This window comes from Coregonus clupeaformis, chromosome 19 (assembly GCF_020615455.1).
Source record: "Coregonus clupeaformis isolate EN_2021a chromosome 19, ASM2061545v1, whole genome shotgun sequence".
Taxonomy (NCBI): domain Eukaryota; kingdom Metazoa; phylum Chordata; class Actinopteri; order Salmoniformes; family Salmonidae; genus Coregonus; species Coregonus clupeaformis.
In genome coordinates, this window is record NC_059210.1 from 3866343 (window position 1) to 3883612 (window position 17270).

The following is a 17270-nucleotide window of genomic DNA, read 5'->3' on the forward strand; positions in this document are numbered from 1 at the left end:
GAATGGGGCATGTTTATTTAAGATTGAGAGGAAATTACTTTTAAAGAACAGCCAGGCATCCTCTAGAACTACTTTACATGTACAATGTTACTGTTAAATCTCATGGATCCTATAGAGAGGTCCAAAGGGTAACAGTCTGGTTTCAGTCACTGATAAGGTTGGATTACCATGGATTAGGGAGGAGTGTGGAATGTGGGCCAAGGTCAGGTCAGATGAAGTGACAAGAACAGTTCTATTACACACACATCACCTAAGTTCCTGCCTAGCAACAGAGATGTATTGGCTGTCTAGATGTGCAAGGAGGAGACTCCGGCTATGGCTGTCTAGATGTGCAAGGAGGAGACTCTGGCAAATAGGAAGGTATAAATACTTGTGCTGTTGGAAACATGTCTTTGTCTTTTCAGCTGTTTGACCCAGTGTGGAATAAACCACAGTGGCAACACATACATTCTAAGTGATTTCAATGGGTCTTTCTCCATTCTGCTTGTTTTATACAGTTCAATTCAACAACAAAAATATTTTTCAGCATTTTCATCCATTTCTGCACTCATGTGAGTTCATTTCCACACTACGTAGGGCAGCACCATATCGGCAAACAATCTAGGCCTTATTTTTAACCAAATGTTGCAATTGCGACATGACTTGCGATTTAGAGCAAAACACTTGGGTGAACTGTTGGAATCATGGAAATAGAATGATTATTCTAATTCTATAGTTAGAATATATTAGTGCGCACTTTGAATACAGTGTTGTTTGACATGACAATGAATGAAAATGCTAGGGAGGAGTTATTTTGACAGGGTAGGAACCAAAGTGTTGATATTTGTTTCCTACGGGACCCTATAATCTTTGCCTACATTGAGTGTTCTCTCTTAGCTACTTCATGTAGCTAAAAATATTAATGCTTCACGTATTCCTCTTTGATTTAGAAGATACTGTTGCACAAACAACATGCTGATGTAGGTCTACACCATCACTGGTATTATCAGGCTGTATAGCTAATTACGTTTGCTCTGACTCAGTACATTTATTAGCTAGCTAGCTAACTAGTGATTAGTATTAGCGGCTAACAAGATTTAGGCCCAACTTGCTAAGAAAAAACTAACTAGCTGTTTGCAGATGTAGGAAACACAAACTAATAGAGTAATTATAGAACGCTAGTGGATTTATATTAAGAAACTAAGTGAAAACAGCATTGTTGTCATCAACATTGTTGCATGTGCTGCATTGACCATGCAGACTGAACGCAAGTGTCTTGTGGCCGAGCAACACCAAATGCACTCCTTGAGTGTCAGAGGGTGGGGCTAGGTCTGTGTGGAAAGCAGCATGGAGAGAGAGCAGAGAGAGATGACTCAAGTAGCGAAGTAAACTATAAAAATGGACGTTTCGCACGGCATATCACATTTAACAAACCAAACATTCAAATACCGTTATAGAAGGTAAAGTAAAAACCCAAACCGGTCCGTGCATCAATACCGGTATATAGTAAAATACAGTATACCGCCCAGCCCTAAGACACATCATAAACAAACGTACATACACACACACTTTTACACACATCATTTTCCATTTTACTCTTATTATTATCCATCCGGATGCCTAGTCACTTTACCTTGCCTTAATTTGCATATCTACCTCAAGTACCTCCGCACATTGATCTGGTACTGGTACTTCCTGGATATAGCTCCATTCATGTGTATTTTATTCCTTGTGTTAGTTACTATTTTATTTTTTAACCTCTGCATCGTTGGGAAAGGTTCATAAGCAAGCATTTCACTGTAAAGTCCTCTGTAGCTCAGCTGGTAGAGCACGGCACTTGTAACGCCAAGGTAGTGGGTTCGATCCCCGGGACCACCCATACACAAAATAATTTATGCACGCATGACTGTAAGTCGCTTTGGATAAAAGCGTCTGCTAAATGGCATATTATTATTATTAAAGTCTACACCAGCTGTATTCGCCAATTGTGATAAATACATTTTTATTTGAATCCATACTTTTCCTGTCTGTGGGACGGCGTTCTTCATGATGCGAGCCACGTTAGCGATGGGGAGGTAGATGTCCTGCTCACGGAAGTTTTCCTTGCTGCCGTTGCCTTCCTCATGGTCATGCAGGCTCTCATCACCGTCATCTGTCAGGGAGAGGGGCATGTTACATCCCTATTCAACACCACATTGTGCCTATACAAATCTTCTCTACTTCTATCCAGATAAAATCTACATGTGATATCCTGATCATTTATGATTACTACAGTATGTAAGCCTGGTTATTTGTGAAGCACCTTTGGGCTTATGAAAGGTGGCAGAGCCCATTTCAGTATCTTTATGTTTATATAGGGGTGCTCTGATGGTGTCCAGCAGCATTGGGCACCCATGTTATTCTGACCAAGGCATTGTGGATGTCAGAGAATAGGGCGCTAATGATTAGGGGTGCTTAGTCTGTGAGGTGAATTCCACCACCTACCGTCCTGTGACTGGAGAACGTAGTGGCTTCCTGCCATGTACTCCCCTGACATTCCCAACTGAGAGGCATCTGTCGTTGAACTGTCGCCGTCCATCTGTAAACAGACAGAAGTTATAACCCAGTTATTTTTAGGACATTCAAGCAATAATGTCTATCTGCAGACTGCAGTTACTACATGCTGTGCCCACTACATGTTACTAACTACATGCCATGCCATGCCCACTGCCATTGAGGCTGCTAGCTCTGTCTATGGGCCACACTCCAGCACAGTAGGTTGCGGTAATGCACCAATGCCAACCACCAAAAAATACCACCAAAGGCGGCGGCTGCTAGCTAGGCTAGGGGACACCGGTACAGTGTCCTTCGCCCCCGCATGCCAAACACTGCTTTCCCACAGTTCTATTAAAATTACGGCGAGGGAAGTTGCTAGCTAGTTAACTAGGACACCGGTACACAACGTCCTTCGCCCCCGCCTGCCGAGCACCGCTTTCCCGCAGTTACGTTAACGTTACGGCAGGGGAAGTAACTAGCTAATGTCGCCAACTCAACTCTTGCGTGGCACAACCAGGTAGTGATTACCCTTGCCGTAACGTTAAAATAACGGCGGGAAAGCAGTGCTCGGCCGGCAGGTGTGAAGGACAGTGTGTGCCAGTGTCCTAGCTAGCTAGCAGCCTCAATGGCAGTGGGCGTGGCATGTAGTAAGTGACACATAGTGGGCGCAGAATGTAGTAAACGCGGGCTGCAGATACACCCTACTCCATTCATGGGAAATACAACAATATGGGTTAACTGTGTATTCTAACCTGTTTCAGCTACATTAACCAATCACTGGCTGGATGAACTATCCAAATAGCCAATCAAAAACTGAAAGCACATGTTAGTCACCTAGGAAGCATAATTTTTTTTCAGACGGCGAGGACATCTTGAGGTTGTTAGCTGGCATGAAACAAGTGGTCTTGAGCTGAATGGTGCAACAGGGGAATCATGGAACAATATCAGGAATATTGGGGCATGGACACAGACACAATTTCTGAGGAGGAATGGAGCCGGAAAAAGAGAAAGAAGAGAATGAGGAAAGCAGAGGACGGATTTGAATCTGAAGAAGATGGCGATAAAAATGGAGATGGGGTGTCGAAGAAGATTGGTGTAAAGCGCAAACAGAATGAGCTGTGTGCCAGACAGAGTTCTGGAGGGGAAATGGAAGTGAATGAGGGTAAGTTAAGTGAGGTGGAAGGTGTTGTGAAGGGCTTGGAATCATTGGACATAATAAAGAAGAATCTGGTCCAGCAGGAGTGACGTTTTTGGAGAAAGTGGACCTTTCTCTTGGGCGGATCCATTTATTGCTTCAGGGTGGGTGAGAAAGGAGTGCAGTTGAATCAGTGAAGGTAACCTGTAGTGGACTTGTGATATTTGTTTGTGTTTCTTCTAATCAGAGGGAGCAGGAGCTCCGCGTCACGCAACTTGGGTCAAGATCTGTTTCTTACTTTGCTCTTAGGAACAGGGTACCATTGAAAGGAGGGATTTCTGGGTTAGTGTTAAGGTGGAGCAATTGAAGTTCAAGATCCCTGGTGTTTGCGACGCCCGCTGTTTGGTACGTCGCAGACACGGTGGGGAGGGTGGTGAAACAGAGGAGTCACAGTCAGTCCTTTTGAGGTGTCAGAGTCTCTACCTGACAAAGTAATGTTAGGATATATCAGTTATCCTGTTAGAGCTTTTGTGCAAAATCCACTGCGCTGTTTGAGGTGCAACATTTATGGTCATGTCGCAGCAGTGTGTAGAAAGGAGATTCCAAGATGTGGGAATTGTGCAGGAGGGTATGGGATAGAGGATTGTGTAGTTTTGGTGGATAAAGTTGTGTGTGTCAACTGTAGGGGTGCCCATGTTGCTGGGGATCGGAAGTGTCCAGTGCCAGAAAGGCTGGTTGAAGTGGCCAGAGTCAGAGTAGTGCAGAAGGTGTAGTATGCTGAGGCAGTGAAGAAAGTTGAGGATGGGTCAAGGGTGCGCGTATATTTGTGCCAGCACAAAGGGATAGGCCAACGAGTGATTTATGCTTCAGTAAGGTTGACTTCTTAGCAATGGTTTATCAATTGTACCGCAGAAATGGAACGTAAATCACAGAAAATAGATGTGGTGGCATGCTGTTGGCATGGTGCAGGAGCAGATAGGGTCAAAGTAGTGGAATGGGGTAGTGGGTTTTTAATCCCCCTTCCTTTTTATATCACAAATGTAACGTGATTGAGCACACAATATGTGAACGCAATGATACCAAAGAAGAAGAAAGCACAGGTTGTTGTAGCAAAGATTTGTATAACTAAACCAAGATAGACCATAGCCTGTCGTTTGAAATGGGAACAAATTAGTCATAGTGGACAGAACAAGCTAGGTGGGCAGAGTCAAGCACAAGTTAACGAGATCCTATTGGCGCCTTCTAGCGAACATTTGTAAATTTCCGTTAGGAAACGCCTACAATGAGCGCGCGTGTGGAATAACTCAATTCGCCTTTGCACTCCTAAACAACTTAACTTTTTAAATCTTTGGCGAAGGGTAAAGTCTACAAAACTTAGTTCACTTTAGTTTTGGGAAAATTAACTGTATTGAGATCAAATGTTTCATCAATGAGAAAATTTACAGAATGTAGGCCTAAATCGATCTCGTTCAATCTTCTACTACTGCAGGCCACTGGGCTTACCCTCACTCCTGGAGTAGAAACGCCAAGCGGATGCTTCGCATTTATACATCCGGTGAAATATCTGTCTCATTGTGCTGTGTTGTAGCTATGCGCACCGCTGTCCAGTCGCGGCTGTAAATCAGAGTACATTCACATTAGCATGGAACGGTAAATCTACCATACAGTTGCATAAAAGTTACGATTTGTTACTAGTTCAGACGTGGATGGTAAAATCGATAAGCCGCTTGCTACCCAGTTTAGTTAACACTAGCTTTGTTACCCAGTTAGAGTTTAGCTAACACTAGCTTTTCCAGAGCCCATGGCTCTGGCATTGTCTACCTGCAACATTCCCTTTGTTCCCGCGTTGACTGACAACTAGCCAGAGGGCAAATAAAATAGCTAACTGGCTAGCTAGTAGTGGCTAATATCTACGAATCGAACTTGCCAAAACCCAGAGAAGGCTTTGAGGTCGAGATAAATACGCGGGGACAGAACAGTTCGCATTTCACCTAAGATAAAACAAGACAACTTTAGATACCTAGCTAACGTTAGCTAGCTATGATAAGCTGCGCTAGCTAGATGGGAAGGAGAGCTAACTAGCTAATGTTAGGTCATACTAGTCAACTCGCATTCATACCAAATCAAAAAAGACACCATTTAATGGCCATTGTTGAATCGATTAGTAACTCACGATTTGGAAAATTCTTCATGTTTAAACAAAATTCAAGATATCCCGTCGACGTCACCAGTCTGACCACCATGCCTAACATAGCCAGTTAGTATAGCTACATTTGACAGATGATTTTAGCAATGTTTACAGCTAGTCTTTGTTTGTGGAGGGCCTGTGCGTGAGAACCCATATAGGCTAGCAGGATACCATTTACTAGCGGCTCCTGTAATTTCACAACTCGCAGTCTTCATTTCTACTTTCCCGCTGCTAATTCCCATTCACACTACCATCAAATAAAGAGAAACAGTCAAACGCGGAGATTTCGATTCGAGGTAAAGCGAAATCGGATAGCAATCATTGGCCGGAGCCAGCCACAAACCTCCGATACAGCCCTGGTTGGTTAGCTTCTCTAAACGGCCGTGTGGTTGGACAGAAAATGGCTGCGAGAGAACCAGTCCCAGCGCGAAGCTCTGCGTCCCAAAAGCACTCTCTCACTCTGCCTCTAGGGGAGCAATGTTTTCACTGTACAGTAGACCTGTGTACTACTACGTCTACCTGAAAAGTAGGCTACTCGTCATTCAGAGGCAGAAAAAGCTTTTTTTTATGTTAATCTGTATAAGCAGGAGAGGGGAAATAATCGATTAGTTACCGGAGTGTAACTCCAGTTCTATGAGTGGAGCCGAGCCCCATAGGGGAGCTCTGCTCCTATTGGTTTACCCTCTGCCCTAAGGCAGTATCAGCCTGAGACAAAATTATGCACACACCTGCAGCCAATAGGAGTACAGGTGTCCCTATAAGAGGGGATGCCTCCCCTCAATCAGCCTCCCGAGATATTTATCTTCAGCGAGACTAGAGGGTCGGCAGGGCCTTAAGTCCTATGGGGCTCCGCTCCATTCATAGAACTGGAGTTACACTCCGGTAACTAATCGTGCTATATCGTGGAGCTCCGCCCCATAGGGGAGCTCTGCTCCTATTGGTTTAAGGCGGAGCGTAGCGCTCCAAAATGTACTCCCTGCCGAGCCCAACACTTCCCATCGAGACGAAAAGGTCAGGCCTAGCAATGGATGCAACCAAGTCCCGCAGTACTGCAACCACTGTATGACAATACAAGTGTCACAATATACTGCGTCATCAGTTATAAACCCGCCCCACCTAGTCCAATGGCAACACCAGTGACTAGTGGGCAGATCACCAGAATACAAACCATACTAATCTGTACTAGCAGATAGATGGTACTCAATATCCTGACACAATAATAACGACCACGAATGGAATGACAAAGTGTCACTCTACATTGTGTACACGGTAGGCCGCCTCACTCAATCAATGGAAATCCATAGATTAGTGGGCAGATCCCAGAACATGATTCATACTAATCTGAACAAGCAGATAGATGACGTCACATTCCGTCAAAAATATCATGAACGGTCAAATAGTACCGTAACCAAGGTTACTACTATTCTCCCTCATCATACCAATATGTCCTTCCATCAGAAGCAGACCTGAAAGAGACCTGTCTCCTCAGTCCTGCATTCCTCTCTCCTAGCTCAAGTCCTCCCCTCAGCCACGCTGAGTACAGACTGAGCCAAAGAGTTAGAAGACATATCCAAGAGATAGAAACTGATAAATGGAGACGGTGTCGACCATGACGCCGCTGTACATATATCCTCTACCCCTGTTCCTCTGAGAAGGGCAGTAGAAGCTGCTATTCCACGAGTGGAGTGAGCTCTTATACCCTGAGGCAATTGTCGCCCCGCTGCCTCATAAGCTGTCTCAATGCCTTCACAAAGCCAATGAGACAAGCGCTGTTTTGAAAGTGGTCTACCTAGTGCAGCCGCACCGTGACACACAAACAGCTTAGGCGATGACCTAATCGCTGCTGTGCGCTCAACGTAACACGCCAAAGTGCGCACTGGGCACAGGCGATGGAGCCTTTCCTCACTCCTCTCCCTATGAGGAGGGGGAGAAAAAGCCCACAGCTCCACGGTCTGTGACCTATATGAGCTCTTAATAACCTTTGGCACAAATGCCGGGTTAGGACGTAACACCGCTCTGCTCAGATCGCCATTAATGGCAAGGCAGTCGGGTCTCGTCGAAAGAGCATGCAAATTACTGACACGCTTAGCAGTAGTCAAAGCGAGCAACAGTGCCGTCTTCATAGACAGCATCTTGAGGGGTATTTGATTCAATGGCTCGAACGGCGACTTACATAGCGCTTCGAGTACCAAAGCCAAATGCCACTGAGGAAGCGTGGCTCTAGGCATTGGCCTAAGCCGCCGCGTTCCCAATAAGAAACGTTTCACTAGAAGGTGGCTGAAGACATTGTCTCTGCCAAACCCCTCGTGACAAGCTGAAATCACCGCTGCAAACACCTTAATGGTGGCGGGCGATCGCTGCTTATCAAACATCAACTGCAGGAAAAAAAGAACACTCTCAACCTGACAGCTCATGGGGTCTACACCCTGTGTGACACACCACCATGAAAAAACGTTCCATCTACTGGCATACATCCTGGAAGTGGAACTGGCACGTGAACCCTGTATGGTCCTGATCACTGCATCAGATAACCCACGGCGCTCTAGCCTGTCCCTCTCAGGAGCCAAGCCTTCAGTGGTTGGCCAATTATGGGCAATTGCCCTATCGAACCCCCCGCCAGAGACAATGCGTCCCGTCGATGTGGAATTGGCCAAGGTGGCGCAATCAACATCTGACTCATCTCCGCAAACCATGGAGCCCCTGGGCGATCGGGGGCTATCAATATTATTGACAGCCCTCCTGATCTCACCCTGGCTAACAGTGGGAGAATGCAGGACAGCGGAGGGAATGCATACAGAAGTACTCTCGGCCGCGGTTGGTGCGCAAATGCGTCTCTTCCCAGTAGCGGTTCGTCCTGTTCCCTCAGAGAGAACCATAGGGGACATTGCGCGTTCACGTGTGATGCGAATAGATCCACCTCGGCTCTCCCGAACTGTTCCCACATTTTGAGAACAATGTCCGGATGCAGACTCCACTCGTCGTCTCGAGGACCCCCTCGCGACATGAGGTCTGCTCCTACGTTCAAGTAGCCCGGAATGTGTGCTGCTCTCAATGAGCAAAGGTGCTCGTGAGCCCACAGCCACAATTCCTCTGCCGCCCGGTGGAGAGCAGGAGACCTGACTCCTCCCTGGCGATTTATGTGAGCTACTGTGGTCCGGTTGTCTGACCAGACCAGCACATCGCGACCCCGAAGGGTAGACGCGAAGTGGGTCAGAACCAGTCGAACCGTTTCCAACTCCAAGAGGTTGATGTGGCGACTCGAAAGAGGCCACACACCTCCTATCGCTTGGGTCTGACATGTCCCTCCCCATCCAGTCAGAGAGGCATCTGTATACACTGGAATGTAGGAGGACACTTTGCCTATCAGGATTCCGTGCGTGAGAACGCGCGGGTTTCTCCAATAGTTCAGATCTGCCCTGAGCGAGAGGGGAACCACCACCAACCGATGACGTTGACGCACTGGGTCTAGTCTTAGTTGGGCGAACCATCGCTGCATCCTGCGCATGTGCAGGAGTCCCAGCGGAACCACAGAATGGGCTGACGATATGAGACCCAAGAGTGACATGACCGACAGCGCCGTTACCGTGTGATTCGGACGACACTTCCTCAGGGCTAGCAACAAGGCTACCCTTCGAGGGACCGAAATTCGAGCCCTCATCATTACAGTGTCTAGCTGTATCCCAGATAGACAATATGATGACTGGGCCAGGGCACACTCTTTTTCCAATTCACAGCGAACCCCAGACATGTGAGATGAATCACTGTCTGTGTCGTGTGAGTGAACGCCAGCTCTGCTGACGGGGCGAGAACCAGTAGGTCATCTAGGTAGGCTAGTAGCCTTATTCCCTGACGACGCAACGGTTCCAATGCCGCCTCCACACACTTGGAAAACGTGCGAGGTGCCAGGGCGTACCCGAATGGCATCCTCGTGTATTCCTACGCTACTCCTTGAAAGGCAAATCACAGAAGCTTCCTGTGACGCGGCTGTACCGGCACATGAAAGTACGCGTCCTTTAGGTCTATGCTTGTACAAGTGTCTCCTTTCTGGACACATTCCAGTAGACGTTTTGTCGTGAGCATTCGGAAGGGCCGTTTGGTTACGCTCTCGTTGAGAATGCGTAAATCCAATATCGGCCTCATTCCCCCCGTCATTTTGGGCACCAGGAAGTAGGGCGAATACAGCCCTTTGTTCCTTTGCTCCTGGGGAACTACTGTGAACGTCTCCGTCGCCAAAAGTTCCGTAATCTCTGAAACCAGAGCGGCCACTTTTTCGGGCGTTTTCATCACCGTCTCCACCACTCCCCTGAATGGGGGTGGGGTCCGATGGAATTGGATGGCATAACCCTTCTGCAACGTCTGGTCTAGCCAGCGTGAGAGGGTACAGCTTCGTTGCCACTGCCAGCAATGCAGAGAAAGCGGGCGAGTGCGAAGCTGTGGTACATTCAGTAGGAAGGACCTGTATTCCTCTATGGCCCTTGCCGCCGCTGTTCCCCAACACTGAGGTGGTGGAACAGCCCAAGGCGGGACTCCCATGAAAGGGAGAGGAAACATTAGTGCGTTCTGAGAGAGACGGGGCGCAAATACGTTGGTTAAACCCGTAACCATCGTATTCCGGCCCTCCGTGAACGCATCGCGGGTCTGAACTGCACTGACCGAGGCCACAGCCTGCGACAGAGCACCATCCCCAGAGAGCGATTGCGTCATCATTCCAGAATCAGGCTGTGACTGCAGTTCGCTATGAGAGCCCTTCACTACAGTACTCCTAGGAGTCTGTAATGTGAGGTCTCTATGAGGTAACACAAGGCGGCGCCTTGGTACCTTTTTTACCTTCACCTCCTGTGTGTGCTCAGCTCTGCACCCCTGGTGGGCTGAGCTACACTCAGTGTGGTGAGCATCAGCGCGTTCTGAGAGAAATGGGGGCGCCGATACATTGGTTACGTCCGTAACCATAGTAATCAGGCCCTCCGTGAACGCAGCACGGGTCTGATTCGCACTAACAGAGACCTTGGTCTGAGACAGTGCGCCATCCCCGAATAGCGGTTGCGTCATCCTGTCAGAGTCTGACCGAGACTGCAGCCTGCTATGTGAGACACATGCGTTTTCATCACCGTCTCCACCACTCCCCTGAATGGGGGTGGGGTCCGATGGAATTGGATGGCATAACCCTTCTGCAACGTCTGGTCTAGCCAGCGTGAGAGGGTACAGCTTCGTTGCCACTGCCAGCAATGCAGAGAAAGCGGGAGAGGGTGAGATATGAACGCTCTCGGACGTATTATGGAAAAGGGGCTCTTTTTTGACAAAGTCAGGTGGAGCCAACTCTTTATTACATACATCAACAAAAGCATCATCACCCATCCCTTCAACCGAAGGGTGGGGGGGAACAGTGGGCACGTTCGACACCATCGACGCGTCCTCTATCCACTCCCCCTCGTCCTGTCACGTGCGCCTCCTCTTGTGGCCCCCCTTAGGTTGCCAGGTCGGCGTCCTTACGACCTCCCTCGCCGGCTGCACCATTGTGGCCACCATGGCTGCTGGGGGGGCGGAGCCCGCTCTCCTGCCTCCTGTAGCCGCCGACTGTCGCCGGATACGCCACCTCGCCGTAGACCATGGCCTACTCTGGGCGGCGGAAGTGGACGGTCTTTGGGACTGGGGCGCAGGGCCTAACCTCCCTGCCAATGGCAGGTGTCTGGCCAGCTGCTTCTTTTCTTCATCCAGTCTTGAAAACCTCTCTGTCGCCTCTTTGACGGCGACTCCGAAGAGCCCGTCGTCAGAGAAGGGGGCGTTCAAAAACGACGTCCTGTCTGCTTCTTTCATGGTTGTCAGAGACAACCAGAGGTGTCGCTCCGCGACCACCGAAGTGGCCATGGACCTCCCCGCACAGACGGCCGAAGCTTGTAAAGCTCGCCGCTATTGGACTCTGGAGCAGTGGCAACACGTTCTCTGGAGTGATGAACCACGCTTCAACATCTGGCAGTCCGACGGATTAATCTGGGTTTGGCAGATGCCAGGAGAACGCTGCCTGCCCCAATGCATAGTGCCAACTGTAAAGTTTGGTGGAGGCTGTTTCTCATGGTTTGGGCTAGGCCCCTTAGTTCCTGTGAAGGGAAATCTTAATGCTACTGCATACAATGAAATTCTAGACGATTCTGGGCTTCCAACTTTGTGTTCCTGTTTCAGCATGACAATGCCCCTGTGCACAAAGCGAGGTCCATACAGAAATGGTTTGTCGAGCTCAGTGTGGAAGAACTTCACTGACCTGCACAGTGCCCTGACCGCAACCCCATTGAACACCTTTGGGATGAATTGGAACTCTGACTGCGAGCCAGGCCTAATCACCCAACATCAGAGCCAGACCTCACTAACGCTCTTGTGGCTAAATGGAAGCAAGTCCCCTCAGCAATGTTCCAACATCTAGTTGAAAGCCTTCCCAGAAGAGTGGAGGCTGTTATAGCAGCAAAGGGGGGACCAACTCCATATTAATGCCCATGATTTTGGAATGAGATGTTCGACGAGCAGGTGTCCACATACTTTTGGTCATGTAGACAGGGCTATTTGGTGTCCTTACCATGCAGCAGTGAAGCCATGAAGGCCGTAGTTACACTGGCTGAGCAGAGGAGAGTAGCGTGACTGAGGAACATATCTCCCTCCAGTACCCAGCCCAAGACCACCGCTGCTAAGGCAGCCAGGAGACCCAGCACTGTGGCCTGCATCTAGAGAGTGGGCAGATAACACTGTGAACAGTATGACACACAAGGGCCAACCTGAACTCACAAGTTGATACAACTGGGTCGAAGAAAATCAGCAGGAGGTAATCAGACAGTTACTGTATGTATCATCCTTAATGTTGATGTTATCAGTGAACACTAATGGTAGTAGTCATGAACTACTGGCAAGATAAGAAAATAATAAATGCACTTGTTGCTGTGTAAAAGGTGTGGTAAAAAGTGCCTTCGGAAAGTATTCACACCCCTTGACTTTTTCTACATTTTGTTTTGTTCCAGCTTGTATTTTAAATGGATTAAATTGAGATTTCGTTTCACTGGCCTACACACAATACCCAATAATGTCAAAGTGGAATGACATTTTTAGACATTTTTACTAATTAATAAAAAAAGGAACGCTGAAATATCTTGAGTCAAGAAGTCTTCAACCCCTTTGTTATGGCAAGCCTAAATAAGTTCTGGAGTAAAATTGTGCTTAACAAGTCACATAAGTTGCATGGACTCACTCTGTGTGCAATAATAGTGTTTAACATGATTTTTGAATGGCTACCTCATCTCTGTACCCCACACAGTCCCTCAGTTGGGCAGTGAATTTCAAACACAGATTCAACCACAAAGACCAGTGAGGGTTTTCAATGCCTCGCAAAGAAGTGCACCTATTGGTAGATGGGTAAAAAATAAAAAAGCCGACATTGAATATCCCTTTGAGCATGGTGAAGTTATTAATTACACTTTGGAAGGTGTATCAATACAGCCAGTCACGACAAAGACACAGGCGTCCATCCTAATTCAGTTGCCGGAGAGGAAGGAAACCACTAAGGGATTTCACCATGAGGCCAATGGTAATTTTAAAACAGTTACAGAGTTTAATGGCTGTGATAGGAGAAAACTGAGGATGGATCAACAACATTGTAGTTTACTCCACAAAACTAACGTAAATGACAGAGTGAAAAGAAGGAAGCTGGTACAGAATAAAAAATATTCCAAAACATGCATCCTATTTGCAATAAGGCACTAAAGTAAAACTGCAAAACATGTGGCAAAGAAATTAAGTTGATGTCCTGAATACAAAGCGTTATGTTTGGGGCAAATCCAACACAACACATCACTGAGTACCACTTTAAATACACTACCAGTCAAAAGTTTGGACACACCTACTCATTCAAGGGTTTTTCTTAAATTTTTACATTGTAGAATAATAGTGAAGACATCAAAACTATGAAGTAACACATATGGAATCATGTAGTAACCAAAAACGTGTTAAACAAATATATTTGAGATTCTTCAAATTGCCACCCTTTGCCCTGATGACAGCTTTGCACACTCTTGGCATTCTCTCAACCAGCTTCATGTAAAATCCATGGGTGCGAAGCTCCTAGAGACTTACCCAGAAAGACTCACAGCTGTAATCGCTGCCAAATGTGATTCTAACATGTCTTGACTCGGGTGTGAATACATATATACAGTAAATGAGATATTTCTGTATTTCATTTTCAATAAATTTGCTAATAACATGTTTTCACTTTCTCATTATGGGCTATTGTGTGCAGATGGGTGATTTTGAATTTAGGCTGTACACAACAAAATGTGGAATAAGTCAAGGGATATGAATACCTTCATAAGGCAATGTAGCCTTAGTGTGTAATGTAACACACTTGTGATGCACAGACACAGATAAATGACTTAGATACATGGTATCTTTACACTTGAGCATATAAGACAGCCAAGCATACAAGAGAGTCATAGCGACAGCACGACTGTCGGACACATAACATCTGATGCTTGTATGGTATAATTTGCTAGGCATTCTCCCACATACTCAGGGTCTTCCCATGCTATTACAAAGTCCCTTGTCAGACAGGGAAACTAGCAGTCACACAATAGCCAAACAACTTGAGGGAGATATTCAATTCATTAGGTAACTCTGAAAATGGCAGACACTGTCAGAATATTCAGAGTGAGTCTATCTGGAATTGAGTGACAGTGAGTGAATCAATGACTTTTTTTTGCATAACTAATTTGCATATAAACAAATTTGGTCTGAAGTTGAAAATATGTAAAGTTCCAAGATAGTATGTTAAGAGAGAAAAAGGTGACTTACCTAAAATGTGAAACCATAGCATATTACACAGGTGAGAGAATAAATAGATTTTGGAGAAGTAGATACTCCATCGTTGTCCTTTTACTCTGCTTATTCTGTCCATAGCGGTTTTCCTCCTCCCTGAATGGCTGAAGCTCCTTCAAAGCTATGGCATTGCTCAAACACACACACAGTTCCCTTCACACAGTGATGCTCTTCAACAGTGAAATACACCATCTAGTGTAAGCAATCATGTTATGACAGAAAATGTAATATTCTCCAGCATATGAATTGTCATGTTCCAATAAATCACATTCAAATAGCATACAGTTTTACAAATATATGTTTTTCTTGTATGAGACATATAAACCAACACACGGTGTATTTCATATCAGTAATATCCCCAACACATCTGTCCTGTATTTTGTTAACAAAAAAATACATTACCCATAAGCACCCTGAAGTCATGGGGCAAATAAATAAATGTAAACAAAGACACAATGTAAACAATGACGTACTGGCATACCTGTAAACGAAATACACTTTTTTGGAAATACTCAATAGAGTCTGCAAAACGTGAATGGGTATCTTGTGCTGGGCAATGGGTTTAATACAGAGTACTGGTGACTCCCTACTCCACCCACTCCTTTACTGCAACGCAATACACAGTATATGGGATACTTATTGGCTTGGCCTTGGGCTGATTTAAATGTGTAAAGGTGTAGCCAATACCATGACCATTAGGTTAATCTTGGTCATTAACGGGTATGCCAGTACAAATCAAATCAAAATGTATTTGTCACATACACGTGTTTAGTAGATGTTATAGCGGGTGTAGCGAAATGCTTATGCTTCTAGCTCCGACAGTGCAGTAATATCTAACAATTACACAACATATACCCAGTACACACAAAAAAAGTAAGGAATGGGATTTAAGAATATATACATATATGGACAAGCAATGACAGAGCGGCATGGACTAAGATACAGAAGAATATTATAGAATAGAATGGAGTATATACATATGAGATGAGTAGTGCAAGATATGTAAACATTATTAAAGTGACTAGTGTTCCATTTCTTAAAGTGGCCAGTGATTTAAATAGGCAGCAGCAGCCTCTAATGTGCTAGTGATGGCTATTTAACAGTCTGATGGCCTTGAGATAGAAGCTGTTTTTCATTCTCTCGGTCCCAGCTTTGATGCACCTGTATTGACCTCACCTTCTAGTGATAGCGGGGTGAACAGGCAGTGACTCGGGTGGTTGATGTCCTTGATGATCTTTTTGGCCTTCCTGTGACATCGGGTGCTGTATGTGTCTTGGAGGGCAGGTAGTTTGCCCCCGGTAATGCGTTCGGCAGACCGCACCACCCTCTGGAGAGCCCTGTGGTTGTGGCCGGTGCAGTTGCCGTACCAGGCGGAGATACAGCATGACAGGATGTTCCCAATTGTGCATCTGTAAAAGTTTGTGAGGGTTTTAGGTGATAAGCCACATTTATTCAGCCTCCTGAGGTTGAAGAGGCTCTGTTGCGCCTTCTTCACCACACTGTCTGTGTGGGTGGACCATTTCAGTTTGTCAGTGATGTGTACGCCAAGGAACTTGAAGCTTTCCACTTTCTCCACTGCGGTCCCGTCGATGTGGATAGGGGGGTGCACCCTCTGCTGTTTCCTGAAGTCCACGATCATCTCCTTTGTTTTGTTGATGTTGAGTGAGAGGTTATTTTCCTGGCACCACACTCCCAAAGCCTTCACCTCCTCCCTGTAGGCGGTCTCGTCATTGTTGGTAATCAAGCCTACTACTGTTGTGTCGTCTGCAAACTTGATGATTGAGTTGGAGGCGTGCTTGGCCACGCAGTCATGGGTGAACAGGAAGTACAGGAGGGGGCTGAGCACACACCCTTGTGCCCCAGTGTTGAGGATCAGCGAAGTGGAGATGTTGTTTCCTACCTTCACCACCTGGGGGTTGGCCCGTCAGGAAGTCCAGGACCCAGTTGCACAAGGCGGGGTTCAGACCCAGAGCCTCGAGCTTAATGATGAGCTTGAAGGGTACTATGGTGTTGAATGCTGAGCTATAGTCAATGAACAGCATTCTTACATAGGTATTCCTCTTGTCCAGATGGGATAGGGCAGTGTGATGGCAATTGCATCGTCTGTGGATCTATTGGGGCGGTAAGCAAATTGAAGTGGATCTAGGGTGACAGGTAAAATAGAGGTGATATGCCTTGACTAGTGTTGATAAAACAAGTTTACTGGAGAACGGAGACCAAGTAGAGACTTTTGGACAAGGTGGATAATTGTATAATATGAGGCAGTTTATTCAGAGGTAAAGATATCTGTAAATAGCGTGCACGGACCCGTTCGTCAACCTCGTAGGGAGATATCTGAGAGAGCGAGCCCCTAAACATTGTGTGCTGACATTTTATACAATAAAATAAAGTAGGTTGATTCTAGTAGTTCTGATCTTCTGATTGGTCCTGATGAGTTGGTCGAGGTCACTTCCATTGCATTGGCTCTGAGTCGGGTTCTCTGTCTTCAGATGTTCAGCCTAAGAGAAGGGGGTTTTTGTGTGTGTGTGCTTAACAATGATGATGTGTGTGTGTGTGTGTGTGCGTGTGTGTATGTGTGTGTGTGTG

The 17270-nt window shown here is 46.4% G+C and overlaps 1 protein-coding gene across 6 annotated transcripts in view; it reads right to left on the reverse strand.

The window, feature by feature from the left end:
• The window catches only part of LOC121531712 (nuclear transcription factor Y subunit beta), a 42897-nt gene extending 28083 nt beyond the window's left edge, over positions 1–14814 (reverse strand). The window contains exons 1-4 of one of the 6 annotated variants that reach the window (XM_041837102.2): positions 14661–14814; positions 12403–12547; positions 2464–2557; positions 1998–2131 (exon numbers count right to left, since the gene is read on the reverse strand). In XM_041837102.2, the coding sequence (XP_041693036.1) occupies positions 1998–2131; positions 2464–2557; positions 12403–12405 (231 nt within the window). In that variant the 5' untranslated portion in view covers positions 12406–12547; positions 14661–14814. The other 5 variants (XM_041837106.2, XM_041837105.1, XM_041837101.1 and 2 more) reach the window with 5 other exon arrangements.
• Positions 14815–17270: the final 2456 nt, after the last annotated feature.